The 18,991-nt window shown below is 44.3% G+C and overlaps 1 protein-coding gene across 1 annotated transcript in view; it reads right to left on the reverse strand.

Annotated features, from left to right (window-relative positions):
• Nucleotides 1-7,294, reverse strand: part of telo2 (TEL2, telomere maintenance 2, homolog (S. cerevisiae)) — a 19,892-nt gene extending 12,598 nt beyond the window's left edge. Inside the window, 3 exon segments of the mRNA XM_072679244.1 lie at nucleotides 262-542; nucleotides 2,062-2,391; nucleotides 7,147-7,294. Of these exon segments, the coding sequence (XP_072535345.1) occupies nucleotides 262-542; nucleotides 2,062-2,384 (604 nt within the window). The 5' untranslated portion in view covers nucleotides 2,385-2,391; nucleotides 7,147-7,294.
• Between the last annotated feature and the right edge of the window lie 11,697 nt (nucleotides 7,295-18,991).

The following is an 18,991-nucleotide window of genomic DNA, read 5'->3' on the forward strand; positions in this document are numbered from 1 at the left end:
ATATACACTGAGGAGGCGGAGCTACAGTCTCTCATTAGGGTGAATATTAATAACGCTCTAAATGTAGGTACTGTGATATACACTGAGGAGGCGGAGCTACAGTCTCTCATTAGGGTGAATATTAATAACGCTCTAAATGTAGGTATTGTGATATACACTGAGGAGGCGGAGCTACAGTCTCTCATTAGGGTGAATATTAATAACGCTCTAAATGTAGGTACTGTGATATACACTGAGGAGGCGGAGCTACAGTGTGAGCACCTCTAAGAGCTTGGCAGGTTTTCTCCAGTGTGTTGAGGACATCCTCAGCGAGGTGTGTGTAGTACTGCTGTGGCAGGAATGGTAAAGGGGTGTGTGTTTGGAGGCGGTTGGCCGTGAGGTCAGGCAGAGACGAGAGGCGGGTCAGGATGGTCTCTCTCAGCTGGACGGAGTCGGGACGGCCATTCACCTCCAAACACTTGGACCAGAGTAACACTCCAACACGACCTGTGCTCAGAAACCTCTCCAACACACACACACACTGATCCAGACCAGAACCAGCCCTGAGAGAGAGAGAGAGAGAGAGAGAGAGAGAGAGAGAGAGAGAGAGAGAGAGAGAGAGAGAGAGAATGTGAATGATTTATGATCTATACAGTCATTGGGGGAGGAGCTGAACCTCTGACTGTATATATGATATATATGATCTATACAGTCATTGGGGGAGGAGCTGAACCTCTGACTGTATATATGATATATATGATCTATACAGTCATTGGAGGAGGAGCTGAACCGCTGACTGTATATATGATATATATGATCTATACAGTCATTGAGGGAGGAGCTGAACCTCTGACTGTATAAATGATATATATGATCTATACAGTCATTGGGGGAGGAGCTAGAATTCTGACTGTATATATGATATATATGATCTATACAGTCATTGAGGGAGGAGCTGAACCTCTGACTGTATATATGATATATATGATCTATACAGTCATTGAGGGAGGAGCTGAACCTCTGACTGTATAAATGATATATATGATCTATACAGTCATTGGGGGAGGAGCTGAACCGCTTACTGTATATATGATATATATGATCTATACAGTCATTGGGGGAGGAGCTAGAATTCTGACTGTATAAATGATATATATGATCTATACAGTCATTGGGGGAGGAGCTGAACCGCTTACTGTATATATGATATATATGATCTATACAGTCATTGGGGGAGGAGCTAGAATTCTGACTGTATATATGATATATATGATCTATACAGTCATTGAGGGAGGAGCTGAACCTCTGACTGTATAAATGATATATATGATCTATACAGTCATTGGGGGAGGAGCTGAACCGCTTACTGTATATATGATATATATGATCTATACAGTCATTGGGGGAGGAGCTAGAATGCTGACTGTATATATGATATATATGATCTATACAGTCATTGGGGGAGGAGCTGAACCGCTGACTGTATATATGATATATATGATCTATACAGTAATTGGGGGAGGAGCCGAACCGCTGACTGTATATATGATATATATGATCTAAAGAGTCATTGGGGGAGGAGCTGAACCACTGACTGTATAAATGATATATATGATCTATACAGTCATTGGGGGAGGAGCTGAACCGCTGACTGTATATATGATATATATGATCTATACAGTCATTGGGGGAGGAGCTAAACCGCTGACTGTATAAATGATATATATGATCTATACAGTCATTGGGGGAGGAGCCGAACCGCTGACTGTATATATGATATATATGATCTATACAGTCATTGGGGGAGGAGCTGAACCGCTGAATGTATATATGATATATATGATCTATACAGTCATTGGGGGAGGAGCTGAACCGCTGAATGTATATATGATATATATGATCTATACAGCCATTGGGGGAGGAGCCGAACCGCTGACTGTATATATGATATATATGATCTATACAGTCATTGGGGGAGGAGCCGAACCGCTGACTGTATATATATGATATTTATGATCTATACAGTCACAACTTCTTAACCAACATCAGAAGGACTCTTATGACATAATTAACCATTATTACCTGGTGGAGCTGATTGTGTCCAGCAGCACCAGCAGGGCTTGGTCTGGAGGACCTTGGAGGAAGAAGCCATCCCACACTTCCCTGCGCAAGCTGTGGAACCAATCAGAGCCGAGATTGCTGATCAGCGCCTGCAGGACTCGTGTGTAGTGTGAGCGGCTGAATTCGGCCTTCTCACTGGCCGAGGCGTTCCCATCAGCCAGGTAGCGTACGAGGGTCCGGAGGGCGTCAGTAATCTCCGCTGAATCCTGAGAGTTAGCCACAATCCTCACCAGAGGAGACACCGCCTGCCGGACCACTGCTTCAGCACCGGAGGATCGATCCATCGGACACCTGGACAGGTGAGGACAGTTAGCCCACATGATCAGCAACAGTAATAAAGAGGCCAGTGAGTGGCTCTACCCCACTCCAGTGGTCAGAACCTGGACCTGGAGGAAGAAGAGGGGTGTTTCTAATAAAGTGGCCAGTGAGTGGCTCTACCCCACTCCAGTGGTCAGAACCTGGACCTGGAGGAAGAAGAGAGGTGTTTCTAATAAAGTGGCCAGTGAGTGGCTCTACCTCACTCCTGTGGTCAGAACCTGGACCTGGAGGAAGAAGAGAGGTGTTTCTAATAAAGTGGCCAGTGAGTGGCTCTACCCCACTCCAGTGGTCAGAACCTGGACCTGGAGGAAGAAGAGAGGTGTTTCTAATAAAGTGGCCAGTGAGTGGCTCTACCTCACTCCAGTGGTCAGAACCTGGACCTGGAGGAAGAAGAGGGGTGTTTCTAATAAAGTGGCCAGTGAGTGGCTCTACCCCACTCCAGTGGTCAGAACCTGGACCTGGAGGAAGAAGAGGGGTGTTTCTAATAAAGTGGCCAGTGAGTGGCTCTACCTCACTCCTGTGGTCAGACACCTGGACCTGGAGGTGAAAGACAGGTGTTTCTAATAAAGTGGCCAGTGAGTGGCTCTACCCCACTCCTGTGGTCAGAACCTGGACCTGGAGGAAGAAGAGGGGTGTTTCTAATAAAGTGGCCAGTGAGTGGCTCTGTGTCACTCCAGTGGTCAGAACCTGGACCTGGAGGAAGAAGAGGGGTGTTTCTAATAAAGTGGCCAGTGAGTGGCTCTACCTCACTCCAGTGGTCAGAACCTGGACCTGGAGGAAGAAGAGGGGTGTTTCTAATAAAGTGGCCAGTGAGTGGCTCTACCTCACTCCTGTGGTCAGAACCTGGACCTGGAGGAAGAAGAGGGGTGTTTCTAATAAAGTGGCCAGTGAGTGGCTCTGCCTCACTCCAGTGGTCAGAACCTGGACCTGGAGGTGAAAGAGAGGTGTTTCTAATAAAGTGGCCAGTGAGTGGCTCTACCCCACTCCTGTGGTCAGAACCTGGACCTGGAGGAAGAAGAGAGGTGTTTCTAATAAAGTGGCCAGTGAGTGGCTCTGTGTCACTCCAGTGGTCAGAACCTGGACCTGGAGGAAGAAGAGAGGTGTTTCTAATAAAGTGGCCAGTGAGTGGCTCTACCCCACTCCTGTGGTCAGAACCTGGACCTGGAGGAAGAAGAGAGGTGTTTCTAATAAAGTGGCCAGTGAGTGGCTCTGTGTCACTCCAGTGGTCAGAACCTGGACCTGGAGGAAGAAGAGAGGTGTTTCTAATAAAGTGGCCAGTGAGTGGCTCTACCCCACTCCAGTGGTCAGAACCTGGACCTGGAGGTGAAAGAGGGGTGTTTCTAATAAAGTGGCCAGTGAGTGGCTCTGTGTCACTCCAGTGGTCAGAACCTGGACCTGGAGGAAGAAGAGAGGTGTTTCTAATAAAGTGGCCAGTGAGTGGCTCTGTGTCACTCCAGTGGTCAGAACCTGGACCTGGAGGTGAAAGAGGGGTGTTTCTAATAAAGTGGCCAGTGAGTGGCTCTGTGTCACTCCAGTGGTCAGAACCTGGACCTGGAGGAAGAAGAGGGGTGTTTCTAATAAAGTGGCCAGTGAGTGGCTCTACCTCACTCCAGTGGTCAGAACCTGGACCTGGAGGTGAAAGAGGGGTGTTTCTAATAAAGTGGCCAGTGAGTGGCTCTACCCCACTCCTGTGGTCAGAACCTGGACCTGGAGGAAGAAGAGGGGTGTTTCTAATAAAGTGGCCAGTGAGTGGCTCTGTGTCACTGCAGTGGTCAGAACCTGGACCTGGAGGTGAAAGAGGGGTGTTTCCAATAAAGTGGCCAGTGAGTGGCTCTACCCCACTCCTGTGGTCAGAACCTGGACCTGGAGGAAGAAGAGGGGTGTTTCTAATAAAGTGGCCAGTGAGTGGCTCTGCCTCACTCCTGTGGTCAGAACCTGGACCTGGAGGAAGAAGAGGGGTGTTTCTAATAAAGTGGCCAGTGAGTGGCTCTACCCCACTCCAGTGGTCAGAACCTGGACCTGGAGGAAGAAGAGGGGTGTTTCTAATAAAGTGGCCAGTGAGTGGCTCTACCTCACTCCAGTGGTCAGAACCTGGACCTGGAGGAAGAAGAGGGGTGTTTCTAATAAAGTGGCCAGTGAGTGGCTCTACCTCACTCCAGTGGTCAGAACCTGGACCTGGAGGAAGAAGAGGGGTGTTTCTAATAAAGTGGCCAGTGAGTGGCTCTACCTCACTCCAGTGGTCAGAACCTGGACCTGGAGGTGAAAGAGGGGTGTTTCTAATAAAGTGGCCAGTGAGTGGCTCTACCCCACTCCTGTGGTCAGAACCTGGACCTGGAGGAAGAAGAGGGGTGTTTCTAATAAAGTGGCCAGTGAGTGGCTCTACCTCACTCCAGTGGTCAGAACCTGGACCTGTAGGTGAAAGAGGGGTGTTTCTAATAAAGTGGCCAGTGAGTGGCTCTACCTCACTCCAGTGGTCAGAACCTGGACCTGGAGGTGAAAGAGGGGTGTTTCTAATAAAGTGGCCAGTGAGTGGCTCTACCCCACTCCAGTGGTCAGAACCTGGACCTGGAGGAAGAAGAGGGGTGTTTCTAATAAAGTGGCCAGTGAGTGGCTCTACCCCACTCCAGTGGTCAGAACCTGGACCTGGAGGAAGAAGAGGGGTGTTTCTAATAAAGTGGCCAGTGAGTGGCTCTACCTCACTCCTGTGGTCAGAACCTGGACCTGGAGGAAGAAGAGGGGTGTTTCCAATAAAGTGGCCAGTGAGTGGCTCTACCTCACTCCTGTGGTCAGAACCTGGACCTGGAGGTGAAAGAGGGGTGTTTCTAATAAAGTGGCCAGTGAGTGGCTCTACCTCACTCCAGTGGTCAGAACCTGGACCTGGAGGTGAAAGAGGGGTGTTTCTAATAAAGTGGCCAGTGAGTGGCTCTACCCCACTCCAGTGGTCAGAACCTGGACCTGGAGGAAGAAGAGGGGTGTTTCTAATAAAGTGGCCAGTGAGTGGCTCTACCTCACTCCAGTGGTCAGAACCTGGACCTGGAGGAAGAAGAGGGGTGTTTCTAATAAAGTGGCCAGTGAGTGGCTCTACCTCACTCCTGTGGTCAGAACCTGGACCTGGAGGAAGAAGAGGGGTGTTTCCAATAAAGTGGCCAGTGAGTGGCTCTACCTCACTCCAGTGGTCAGAACCTGGACCTGGAGGAAGAAGAGGGGTGTTTCCAATAAAGTGGCCAGTGAGTGGCTCTACCCCACTCCAGTGGTCAGAACCTGGACCTGGAGGAAGAAGAGGGGTGTTTCCAATAAAGTGGCCAGTGAGTGGCTCTACCTCACTCCAGTGGTCAGAACCTGGACCTGGAGGTGAAAGAGGGGTGTTTCTAATAAAGTGGCCAGTGAGTGGCTCTACCTCACTCCAGTGGTCAGAACCTGGACCTGGAGGTGAAAGAGGGGTGTTTCTAATAAAGTGGCCAGTGAGTGGCTCTACCCCACTCCAGTGGTCAGAACCTGGACCTGGAGGAAGAAGAGGGGTGTTTCTAATAAAGTGGCCAGTGAGTGGCTCTACCCCACTCCAGTGGTCAGAAACCTGGACCTGGAGGAAGAAGAGGGGTGTTTCTAATAAAGTGGCCAGTGAGTGGCTCTACCCCACTCCAGTGGTCAGAACCTGGACCTGGAGGAAGAAGAGGGGTGTTTCTAATAAAGTGGCCAGTGAGTGGCTCTACCTCACTCCTGTGGTCAGAACCTGGACCTGGAGGTGAAAGAGAGGTGTTTCTAATAAAGTGGCCAGTGAGTGGCTCTACCTCACTCCTGTGGTCAGAACCTGGACCTGGAGGTGAAAGAGGGGTGTTTCTAATAAAGTGGCCAGTGAGTGGCTCTACCTCACTCCAGTGGTCAGAACCTGGACCTGGAGGAAGAAGAGGGGTGTTTCTAATAAAGTGGCCAGTGAGTGGCTCTACCCCACTCCAGTGGTCAGAACCTGGACCTGGAGGTGAAAGAGGGGTGTTTCTAATAAAGTGGCCAGTGAGTGGCTCTACCTCACTCCAGTGGTCAGAACCTGGACCTGGAGGAAGAAGAGGGGTGTTTCTAATAAAGTGGCCAGTGAGTGGCTCTACCCCACTCCAGTGGTCAGAACCTGGACCTGGAGGAAGAAGAGGGGTGTTTCTAATAAAGTGGCCAGTGAGTGGCTCTACCCCACTCCTGTGGTCAGAACCTGGACCTGGAGGAAGAAGAGGGGTGTTTCTAATAAAGTGGCCAGTGAGTGGCTCTACCTCACTCCTGTGGTCAGAACCTGGACCTGGAGGAAGAAGAGGGGTGTTTCTAATAAAGTGGCCAGTGAGTGGCTCTACCCCACTCCAGTGGTCAGAACCTGGACCTGGAGGTGAAAGAGGGGTGTTTCTAATAAAGTGGCCAGTGAGTGGCTCTGTGTCACTGCAGTGGTCAGAACCTGGACCTGGAGGAAGAAGAGGGGTGTTTCTAATAAAGTGGCCAGTGAGTGGCTCTGTGTCACTGCAGTGGTCAGAACCTGGACCTGGAGGAAGAAGAGGGGTGTTTCTAATAAAGTGGCCAGTGAGTGGCTCTGCCTCACTCCAGTGGTCAGAACCTGGACCTGGAGGAAGAAGAGGGGTGTTTCTAATAAAGTGGCCAGTGAGTGGCTCTACCCCACTCCAGTGGTCAGAACCTGGACCTGGAGGAAGAAGAGGGGTGTTTCTAATAAAGTGGCCAGTGAGCGAATTTACTCACCGCGATGTTCCACCACTCCACACCCAGCAGCGCTCCTGACTCCGCAGTTTTCCTCTGGATGATCAGAATTATTAATCTCTGCTGATTTTCCTCATGTTTACAAACTCAAATTCACCTCCTCCACCCCGCCATGCTCTGAGTCCGCGCGCACTCGCGGCCGTGCGGAAACAGCGGGTTTACTGAAGGTTCCTCACTAAGACACTTCCGGCCTCACTTCATAAATATAAACTTAATAAAACATAAACATTCAACTTAAACCAAACATATGCGGCTCTGTTCTTATTTTAACCACCTAATCAATAATCAATAATCACAACACACTAAATAAATATGAGTCGTTTTCCTAATAAAGTATCAACCGAGGTAGGTGTTTCTAATAAAGTGGCCAGAGAGTGGAAGCACAAGGTAGGTGTTTCTAATAAAGTGGCCAGAGAGTGGAAGCACAAGGTAGGGGTTTCTAATAAAGTGGCCAGAGAGTGGAAGCACAAGGTAGGGGTTTCTAATAAAGTGGCCAGTGAGTGGAAGCACAAGGTAGGGGTTTCTAATAAAGTGGCCAGAGAGTGGAAGCACAAGGTAGGGGTTTCTAATAAAGTGGCCAGAGAGTGGAAGCACAAGGTAGGGGTTTCTAATAAAGTGGCCAGTGAGTGGAAGCACAAGGTAGGGGTTTCTAATAAAGTGGCCAGTGAGTGGAAGCACAAGGTAGGGGTTTCTAATAAAGTGGCCAGAGAGTGGAAGCACAAGGTAGGGGTTTCTAATAAAGTGGCCAGAGAGTGGAAGCACAAGGTAGGGGTTTCTAATAAAGTGGCCAGTGAGTGGAAGCACAAGGTAGGGGTTTCTAATAAAGTGGCCAGTGAGTGGAAGCACAAGGTAGGGGTTTCTAATAAAGTGGCCAGTGAGTGTTCATCAATACTCTGATTTAATTATGTTATTTTTATTTAATGATGCTAACAATATATTTAAAACATCTAAAAACAGGTGTAATATTAAATAGCATCATTAATATTCCACCTGAAACCAGATGCATCATAACAAATCAAACTGACAGGTGCATTAAAGCCCTGCAGTCTCACTGGTGGAGATGGTGATATATCCAGGTATAATGCACACCTGCACAGGTATTTAAATCTTAATAAAGGCTGCATATCATATCATTAAAGAGTTTGATTACCCCCCAACTCATAATAGGTGCAGTGGTGGCTCAGCGGTTAGAGCGCCGGGATATCGATAACAGGGTTGTGGGTTCGATTCCCGGGCTCGGCAAGCTGCCACTGTTGGGCCCTTGAGCAAGGCCCTTTACCCTCTCTGCTCCCCGGGCGCTGGAGTTGGCTGCCCACCGCTCTGGGTGTGTGTGTGTACTCACTGCCCCTAACACATGTGTGTGTGTGTGACTGTGTGTTAGCTACCAGATGGGTTAAATGCGGAGGACACATTTCACTGTACAATGACAAATACGTGCACCTTTACCTTAATACATTTATTAAATGAGTTTGATATGTTCTGCTCATGGGCTCCCCCTACAGGTGAGAGTGTAATGCACGTTTACTCTACTGCAGTAAATACAAATCCCACTTTGGACAGCTGTACACATGCATTTCTGGACAGTCTGAGAGGGGTATAAAGCCCCCCATCACTGAGCTGTGGAGCAGTGGAAGAACATTGTTCTAAGGAATGATGGTGGAGGAGCTCCATCCAGTACTTTTGGGATGAGTTGGGGAGTTGGGGATGATGAGGTGGGGTGGTGATCATCCAAGATCTGTTGTCTGTTGTTGAACATCCAATGCTGTTGTCAGTGAATGCAAGCAAGTTCTCACAGCAATGCTCCTCCAAAATCTAGTAGAAAGCTTTCTTCCCTAGAGACAGTTACTCCAGGAGAAACCTTTTTTAATACCCTTGATTTCAGAAGAAACAATGAATGAGTAGGTGTCCCAATACTTTTGTCTACATATTGTACCTCTAAGATTAGATACTGCCTACAACACTCAGTACTGAAATGCAGGTGCTGTATATCTAATATGTCTAAAATCAATTCACATTCATTTATATAGAGTTTTTCTAAATAAGGTCGTCACAGAGCAGCTTTACAGAGATCGGGTCCGAGCCTGTTTTCAGCAAGTCAGTGGCAACAGTGGCAGGAAAACCTCCCTCAGAACCAGCGGAAGAAACCTCGGGAGGAACCAAGACCAAGAAGTAGAACCCGTCCTCCTCTGGTCGACACCGGACAGCCCAACAAACTAGAGAACAGTTTCTTCCGTAAATGCGAGTGTGATTGCAGCTCAGCAGTGGTGTTGCTAAGGTGTTGCTAAGGCATACGTGTTGGTTTTGTGTTGCTGGGTGGTTGCTAAGCAATTGCTATGGGATAGGAGTTGGTTGCTTAGCTGCTGCAAGGTGGTTACTAAGTTGTTGTTAGGTAACTGTTAAAGTGTTGCTAGGTCTTAACAAAGGTGTTGCTAGGCAGATACTAAGATGTTGCTAGGCATTTGCTAAAGGTGGCTATAGGTGTTGTTGCTATGGTGTTGCTAGGTGGTTTTAAAGGTTGTTGCTGAGGTAATATTTTTCTATAGGTGTTGCTAGGTGGTTACTAAGTGCTAAGTGGTTACTGAGCTGTTACAAAGTGTTGCTATGTATAGCTGTTGGTTGCTAAGCTGCTGCTAGGTGGTTACTATGTTATTACTCCTCTATAGGTGTTGTTGCTAAGGTGTTGCTAGGTGAATACTAAGGTGTTACTATGGTATAGATGTTGGTTGATATGCTGTTATTAGGTGGTTACTAAGTTGTTGCTAGGTGGTGGCTAAGATAAGATAATCCTTTATTAGTTCCACAGTGGGGAAATTCTCAAGTCTTTTTCTCGGATATTAAGATGTTGCTGTGGTATAGCCGTTGGTTGCTAAGCTGTTGCTAGGTGGTTGCTAAGGTGAGAAGGAAAAACAAAGAGTTTAGGTTTAGGATTATGGCATACATTGGCAAGTGTACACAGCAGGGGAGCCTGGAACAGGGGGTAGGCAGGCAGCAGCACCCAGCCCTGAAGGAACTTGCACCAGCAGAGAGCAGACAGCAGGGGGCAGCTCAGGATTTCTCAGTATAATTATTCTCCCACAGTGGACTCAGTGTACTGGGAGCAGGTGTGCACAGCTGAAGCCAGGTAGAAATGGACCAGGTAGAAGCACCAAACACAAACACTGAGACTGTCTGTCTGGTGAAGCAGAGTGTCGGCGTGATCGGTCCAGCATGGTGCTGAATCTCTGTCAGACTGGAGAGCAGCATACCTGAGGAGGAGGAGGAGGCAGAAAAACGCTGTGTCATGTGAAAGGCAATACCTGCAGGCATGACGGAGCATGGGCTGTGAACACCCTCTGCGACGGAGCAGGGAGAGGATCAGATAACTCAGAAAACCTGTTCCTCAGAAACTGCCCGAAATACACGTCCTCCGATAGAGCAGCACCTGCTGACGACAGACCTGCTGCACTGAGGCCAGTCAGACTACAGTAGGCCGTCATTCCCACCCTCCAGTTCCAGCACGCCTCAGATTACAGAACCCATCCTGTCAAACTAAGGTGTTACTAGGTGGTAGCTAAGGCGTTGTTAAGGTCTTACTCTGCAATAGGTGTTGTTGTTAAGGTGATGCTAGGTGGTGGTTAAGGCGTTGCTAAGGTGTTACTCTGCTATAGGTGTTGTTGCTAAAGTGTTGCTAGATGGTGTCTAAGATGTTACTAAGGTGTTACTCTGCTATAGGAGTTGTTGCTAAGGTGTTACTCTGCTATAGGTGTTGTTGCTAAGGTGTTGTTAGGTGGTGGCTAAGGTGTTGCTAAGGTGTTACTCTCCTAAAGGTGTTGTTACTAAGGTGTTGCTAGGTGGTGGCTATTACAGTGCTAAAGGTGTTACTCTGCTATAGGTGTTGTTGCTAAGGTGTTGCTAGATGGTGTCTAAGATGTTACTAAGGTGTTACTCTGCTATAGGAGTTGTTGCTAAGGTGTTACTCTGCTATAGGTGTTGTTGCTAAGGTGTTGTTAGGTGGTGGCTAAGGTGTTGCTAAGGTGTTACTCTCCTAAAGGTGTTGTTACTAAGGTGTTGCTAGGTGGTGGCTATTACAGTGCTAAAGGTGTTACTCTGCTATAGGTGTTGTTGCTAAGGTGTTGCTAGATGGTGTCTAAGATGTTACTAAGGTATTCCTAGGTTGTGCCTAAGATGTTGCTAAGGTGTTACTCTGCTATAGGAGTTGTTGCTAAGGTGTTACTCTGCTATAGGTGTTGTTGCTAAGGTGTTGCTAGGTGGTGGCTAAGGTGTTGCTAAGGTGTTACTCTCCTAAAGGTGTTGTTACTAAGGTGTTGCTAGGTGGTGGCTATTACATTGCTATGGTGTTACAGTGCTAAAGGTGTTGTTGCTAAGGTGTTGCTAGGCAGTTACTAAGGCGTTGCTATGGTGTAGGATCTGCTTGCAAGGGGTTGCTAAGGCTTTCCTACTTCCTCTGTGTGTGAGGAGGTCATCAGTTCAAATCCCTGCAAGGACTCAGTGCTCCATTGCCGAAAGCCTCCCGGTCATGCAGTAGGCGCTTCTGACCTGACCTTAGTTTAAGTTGGTCTGACTGGAACACTGCGACAAGTGGAATAAGGCTAATGCTAACGCTAATGATAAGACTGGTGATAGCCTGGATGAGCATGACTTAACAACACCCACCCACAGGAGGGCTGGGGACTGTTTATACACAGTGATTATGTAATGGAGCACAGGTGCAGGGGAAGACCACTCTCAGAGGGCCTGGTCTCCATGACTGTGATAAACTCCACCTCAGTTCCACCTTCCAGACAGAGACGCATTCACAAGGAAATGAAGCGTGGAGGAAGGTGGAGATCAGCTGTTTACAGGATGTTCAGGCTACCCTCAAGACACCATGTGTGTATTTATATAAAGCTGCAAAACTAGCCAGCCTAAAGCACAGCCTTTCAAACATGGTGGAGGTAGTTTCACACTCTGCTACTGTAACTAAGACCCCCACAGTAAACAATGAGAGACCTCCATATACAACTCACAGTGAGAGCTAGCCAGCTTCCAAACATGGTGGAGGTAGTTTCACACTCTGCTACTGAAACTAAGACGTGATGTTTTGGGTCCAGGTGGATCAGGCGGGCACTGTGACGTCATGCAGAACACGGCCGTGGAGAATCCGGGCAGGCAGGAGATGTTTATTTACACCTAAAGGTGCGTTTGACCTTAACTGCTATTGGACACATGAAGTCAGTTACTGTGACTTGCCATATTGTGTGTGTGTACGTGTGTGTGTGTGTGTGTGTGTGTGTGTGTGAGTGTGTAAGCCCTTTGAGTTATACTATATATATATAAATATAGAGTGCTATATATGCTATATATATATATATATACTGTATAGTCAGATATACTGTATAGTCTGATGGGCCGATATCTGCTGTTCTGCTTTGTGGTGTAAAATAAATGGTGTATATTAATAAACTGTTGTTCTAATTCTGGTTAGCATTTATATGATTTTGGCCTGTTTTTGTTTTTTTTTTACTTTTAATTTACCTTTATTATTGTTTACATTACCTTTTCTTTTTTTGTTTTAAATGTTGTTTTTTGTTTATATTTCTGCTGTTTTTATTACTGTATTTATTGACTTTTCATTTGTTATCTTATTTATTATGTCATTTTAATGGTTTATTTAAAATATGTTTTATTTTAAATTACACTATTAGGATTATACTATTTGTTTTGCATCCAACATGCTTATATTAAATACAATTTATCACACTATATATATAACTTATAATTATAATAAATATAAGAAAAATATAATATAACTAATAATACATTATTATTATTATAATTAATAAAGTATTACCTTTTTATATTATATTATATTATATTATATTAGTATGTTTCATTTATGTATCATCTTTCACTTTCAATCCCAAGGTTTACATGACTGTGCTTCAAAGCAAAAAGAAATAAACAGGAGGAGAAAAGTCACCCTCAACACCCTCCCATAAAAAAAAAAAAAAATATATATATATATATATATATATATATATATATATATATATATATATATATATATATATATATATGATAATTATAATAAATATTATAAAAGATGTAACATAAATAATAATACATTATATTTTTTAGTAATAAAGTATTAACCTTGTTTATATTATATTTTATTAGTATGTTTCATTTATGCACCATCTTTCAAAGCAAAAAGAAAGAAAGAGGAGGAGGAAATGAACCAGAAAATCAATGATGTGTGATTCTAAAGAACCTTCATCAGGTTCATCACCAGTTTAAAAGTTAAACACCAGTTAAAACACACACCTCTCCATTACAAACAGGGTTCTTTAAAGGACCCACCATGGTTCTCATATGGCATCACTGAAAGAACCCTTTGAAGATCTTTATTTATAAGAGTATTCAAAGGATTAAATTACATAATTTAGTGAGTGTAACATGTTGACCACATATCATTTATAAATATTTATATTTAATGCTTTTTTATCAAAATTGTCACAGATGTTCTTTTCCTTGTCTTTAAAGAAATGCACAAATATTCTAGTGATCAATCTGCTGTGTGTGTATTCATGAACTTTTTTTTGTTTTGTTTTAAATGTTGTTTTTTGTTTATATTTCTGCTGTTTTTATTACTGTATTTATTTGACTTTTCACGTGTTATCTTATTTATTATGCCGTTTTAATGGTTTATTTAAAATATTGTTTCATTTTAAATTGCACTATTAAGATTATACTATTTGTTTTGCATCCAACATGCTTTTATTAAATACAATTTATCACAGTCTTGGCCTACACCCTCAACATCCTCCCATAAAAAAATAATATCAAATTAATTATAATTATGATAAATATAATTCATGTAATCATATTTCACAAAACTCACCAGTCTGTATCAGTGAGAGCCTGACCTGAGAAGGTACTGTCTGTGTCTGATTGGGCCAATCAAAACATTACCCTTTACATTTACGGCATTTAGCTGACGCTCTTATCCAGAGCGACTTACAAGGTAACTCGTATTACAGGGGTGGGTCAGTGTAGTGTTAGGAGTCTTACCCAAGGACTCTTACTGGTGTAGCGCAGCATAGTCACCCAGACCGGGAGTCTAACCACAGTCTCCAGCATGGTGTGGTAGCTCAGTGGCAGGTAGTGGTGTTATCTGTTGCACCACACCCACCACTTTACATAAAGAGCTTTTTTTTAAAGCCTTGTTATGATGTTCTGTCATAATGATCATGAGTGTTTCTGCTGATGCAGTAAATACAGGGGAGTTTCCATCACCACAATTCAGAACATGTGCAAACTGGACTGGAATGGTTGGCCTTTGCTCCTCTGCTGTTTGGCTTGTTTTGAAAACTCACCCGCTGCAGAAACTGCTGATGGAAAGATATGTTTATATCTCGTCACATTTACCGGCCTTCATCCACATCTGATGCACCGGCACCTCTGCTTTAGTGAAGTCCTTTATCTCAGGAGACGTTTCCATTACAGACCAATACCTCCATCAGTGAGAACCGACCTGCAGCCCTGCAGCAGCTCAGCATACCTGACCTGTATGATCTTAAAGATACTTCGGCCTTTAAGCTCGGAAATCAAACGCTTGCTCTTGCACGTGATCAAATGACCACAGAAATCTGAACATTGGCCCCAGACTCTCGTCCACAACAAACAAAAGTCACATTAGGTCACTTAGTGCAGTTTGGAAACTTAGTAAAACAGAGGAGTCGAGTAACGCAGTACAGATACTCCATTACTTTACTACAGTAGAAATGTTGTTTATCTAAACTTTACTGCAGTAATTCTTTATTTTTCAGACTTTTTACTTCTACTTAAATTTTCCCCCAATTATCTGAACTTTCTCCTCCTTACATTTTAAAAACAGCCTCCTTCCTCCTATTTCATTTCCCTTTGTTTTCTCAAAGTAGTACAGTTCTACTGGACTAGCCCCAATTAAGCAAGGCAATAGCAACAGCGGCCTGGAAAAACATCTGCAGAGAGATTAATGTTAGAAGTCTGATCAGGGGGAATTAATGGCAGAGAATGACTGATATTAATATGAATGTGTAAAGAATTCATGACTATAACTATGATTACTTATTTTAGTAGTAATAGTTTCAGTAAGAGTTTATGCAGGAGTCAGTCTGATATTGGGGGACGAGGGGAGCATGCTATTGGGGTTCTCTGGCTTGACCGGAGGGTGAACGGCTCAGGTCGGCAGCCCCAGAGGCGGTCTGGAGGGTCGCAGCAGGAGCAGGGACACCCAGTCAATGTTGATCTTCCACCAGCAGCATCAACCCAGACAGGAAAGACACTGGTGTTAAGATTGTGTTTGAGATTGGATACAAAATGTGAGAGAAAAGAAACTCCAGCAGGCCTCCCTATAACTCCCTATAGTAGCTAAATGAGAGAGCCAGGCGGTAGCACAGACATGATCGTTCTCTGAGGAATCAGCTCCCCTCCTTTCTCTACAAGATAAAATACAGGTGCTTTGTTTACAGGCCCACAGGCCTCCACAATATATCGAGAACACTGCATTTTGTACTGTTTCCAGGTAGAAACCTTTAGAACCGTGAGTGTGACTCAGCAGAAACAGCCCCTGTGTGTTACAGTGTAAAAGGATATGCTGGTTGATGGTAGTGCACCTGCAAGCAGTGCGGTAACCACGTCTACTGTAAAATGGGCTATACACAGCCCACCCAAACCCCACCCCCCATTACACAGGTCACAGTGTGGCCTTTATTGTGTGTGTAATACGACCCTGGCCCATGGCTGATTCACTCTGACTGGTTATTCACACACACACACACACCTGCAGACTGTGACAGTGATGAAACAGTAGTAGCAAGACACAGACAGAGCTTTGTCACATAAATTATTCAACTAATCCCTTATTTAATTCATCCCATTAGCCATAACATTACAACCACCCCCTCCTGCCAGCTAATATCTTATGACCAGTTATAGATATCTAAAAATGTACATGAGATAAACATTAAATTCTTCTTGAAGTTATACTAATGAATTACAGGTCTCTGCTTGTTAGTCAGATCATGTAAGTTAATGTAAAACAACCTGCCCTGTTCACAGGTTCACAGATGTCCAGAGGGTTGTGAAATGTAGGGTTGGCTGAAGTATGAAATGCTCTACAGTCCTCCATCAGATGTACAACAAAACAGCTCAGGTAGACTAAAAATAACACAGTCCTTCAAGTGATTTCATACCTGACACAGTGCTGACGCACACAACACACCTCCACAACACAGCCCTGTGATCTGAGCTGGAAAAGGAGGCTCTCAGCGTGATTCAGCAGAAAAGCAGGTGAGGCGGCTCTGTCCTGGAGGAAACACCGGAGACGAAACTTAAATAACCCACATGAACTTCACACACACACACACACACGCACACACGCACGCACGCACACACACACACGCACACACACGCACACACACACACACACACACACACATCCGTCTATCTATCTATCCGTCTATCTGTCTGTCTGTCTATATATCTATTTGTATTATTTATTTATTTATTTATTTATTTATATATTTACGGGGGGGGGGGGGGGTTAGGGTTAGGGTGTCGCTCCCCCAGTCACGGCTCAAGCTTGTATCTATTTATGGGCTGCTAACTCGGTTCCAGATATCAGAACCCTAAAGATCCAACATCTCTGTATCAAGGCTGTGTGCGTTGCCATGGTAACGTAAACTCATTTGGTTCTGTCCGTCACTCATGTTCATTAGATAGATTAGATGTTTTGTCAGATTCCTGCTTCGTGTTTTCTAGTTAAACTTTCCTGAGTCTGAACTTTAGTGTGGTACACAGATTCAGCCTATCAGACTGTAAAAGTCTGTTCCCAGGGGCTACCTGCTGCTCAGTGCTGACATCACAATAATGACATATAATGGGTGACCTTTGGCCTTGTGGTGCTTTCAGGGCAAATGGGAGCTTAGGATTTTCGGACTCTCGTTCCTCCCCACCTCAAAGCGTTGACGCATTTCAGCCGCTCACAGTGATGTAGTGTGGGTTTGGCTGATGTGCGAGGATAACTGGCTGTCTAAAGCATTCCCAGCTAAACCTTAAAATCCTTACAACCTTAAAAAAAGAAGAACCAGAACATCCAGCAGAACCAGAACAGAGCTGGAAAACGGGCCGATTCCAAAACCCTGAAACTGTTACATCACAGTTTCGACTTGTTTGACGTCCACCCCCGATATTTACATAATTTCAGCCCATTAGAGAAAGCTCTAGCCACAGCTGGAGAAGCAGATGAGGATCTGTGCTTGGCTAAAAGCTAACACTAGCCAACTGACTTCCTCAGTCTCTTCTCTGCCACGTCCACTTCCGCAAAAACAGCGAAGTGAGCAGGACTTGTTAAACAACGACAAAGTTTAAATCTGAGCATTTTCACCCAAACGAAGTCACACACCTACGGTTTCTACATCAGCAAGTTAAAGACTCGATGAATTCGACGCTATTCCTAAAATATTCTTGTCCCACGGTTTGTTCGAGCGTAAAGGAGGGTTTTCACTGTTTCACTTTGCAGCTTTCTTCCCAAAGTAAGAGCTTCTATCACATAATAAACAAAACTGTAGGATCTAAGAGCTTTACAGTACAGACAGCATGCTCCTTTATTAAAAACATTAGAGTGTTGTGTCCATTCCTACCATTTAACATAAAAATACAGTATTTGTTTCATTATTAAGTGAACTGATGTCATTTTTGAAGATTTTTCAATTTCTTGTTATTTTATGATTGTGAGATGATTTCCTGATATTCTGGGATGATTCACTATTTTCCATTATTTTTTATTATTTTGAGACAATTTCTTGATTTTATTAGATGGTTTTTCAATATTTTTAGATCATTTATTGATATTCTGGGATGCTTTATCAATATTTTTAGATCATTTCTTGATATTCTGGGATGATTTCTCACTATTTTCCATTATTTTTCATTATTTTGAGACAATTTCTTGATTTTATTAGATGGTTTTTCAATATTTTAAGATCATTTATTGATATTCTGGGATGTTTTCTTAATATTTTACATTATTTTACATTATTTTGAGATGATTACTTGATTTTATTGGGTGATTTCTCAATATTTTGAGATGAGTTATTGATATTGTGGAATGTTTTATTATTATTTTGAGACTTTTTTTTTACATGTCTACAGACTATTTTACATGTTATGATGAGTTATGGTTTTCCATTATTTTTCATGATTTTGAAAAGATTTCTTGATTTTATTAGATGATTTCTCAATATTTAAAGTTTCTTTTCTTCTTTAGAGCTGAACACTCTTTTTATTGTATTTTACTGTAAGTGGTTGTAATGCCATCATACCATACAGAGCACCTTGTTTACAGAGTTCCGGTGCTGCAGCTACAGACCGAGTCTCCGCCCACTATAAGTGTCCGTCTCAGGTGTTTCCCACTGTGCCTCAGCAGACACAACTGGAGCCTCTACACTCTGACGACTCGGCTCCTCAGCTCCTCGGCTCCTCGGCTCCTCGGCTCCTCGGCTAAGGTAGGCAGCAGGTGTTTCCTCAACGCTTCCAGTGTTTTCTTCTCTGCTGTGGTCAAACATAAGACCTACCACGTCCACAGTCCCCGGCTCTCTCAGTGCTGTGTAGTGTAGACTGTCTGAGGCTCAGGTCTGGTATTGTCATCATACTGTACTGAAGGTTTAGTTACAGTGAGGAATGCTGGGGCTGTAGGCTGTTATGGGTTCTTCACACTACAGCCTGACTCTGATATGTGTTTATCCGAGTATTATTTTTTTAATTAAAACAGTATTAAATATTTTTATTAAATACTGGACCCCAG

The sequence above is a fragment of the Salminus brasiliensis genome, chromosome 5 (assembly GCF_030463535.1).
Source record: "Salminus brasiliensis chromosome 5, fSalBra1.hap2, whole genome shotgun sequence".
In the NCBI taxonomy this organism is placed as follows: Eukaryota; Metazoa; Chordata; class Actinopteri; order Characiformes; family Bryconidae; genus Salminus; species Salminus brasiliensis.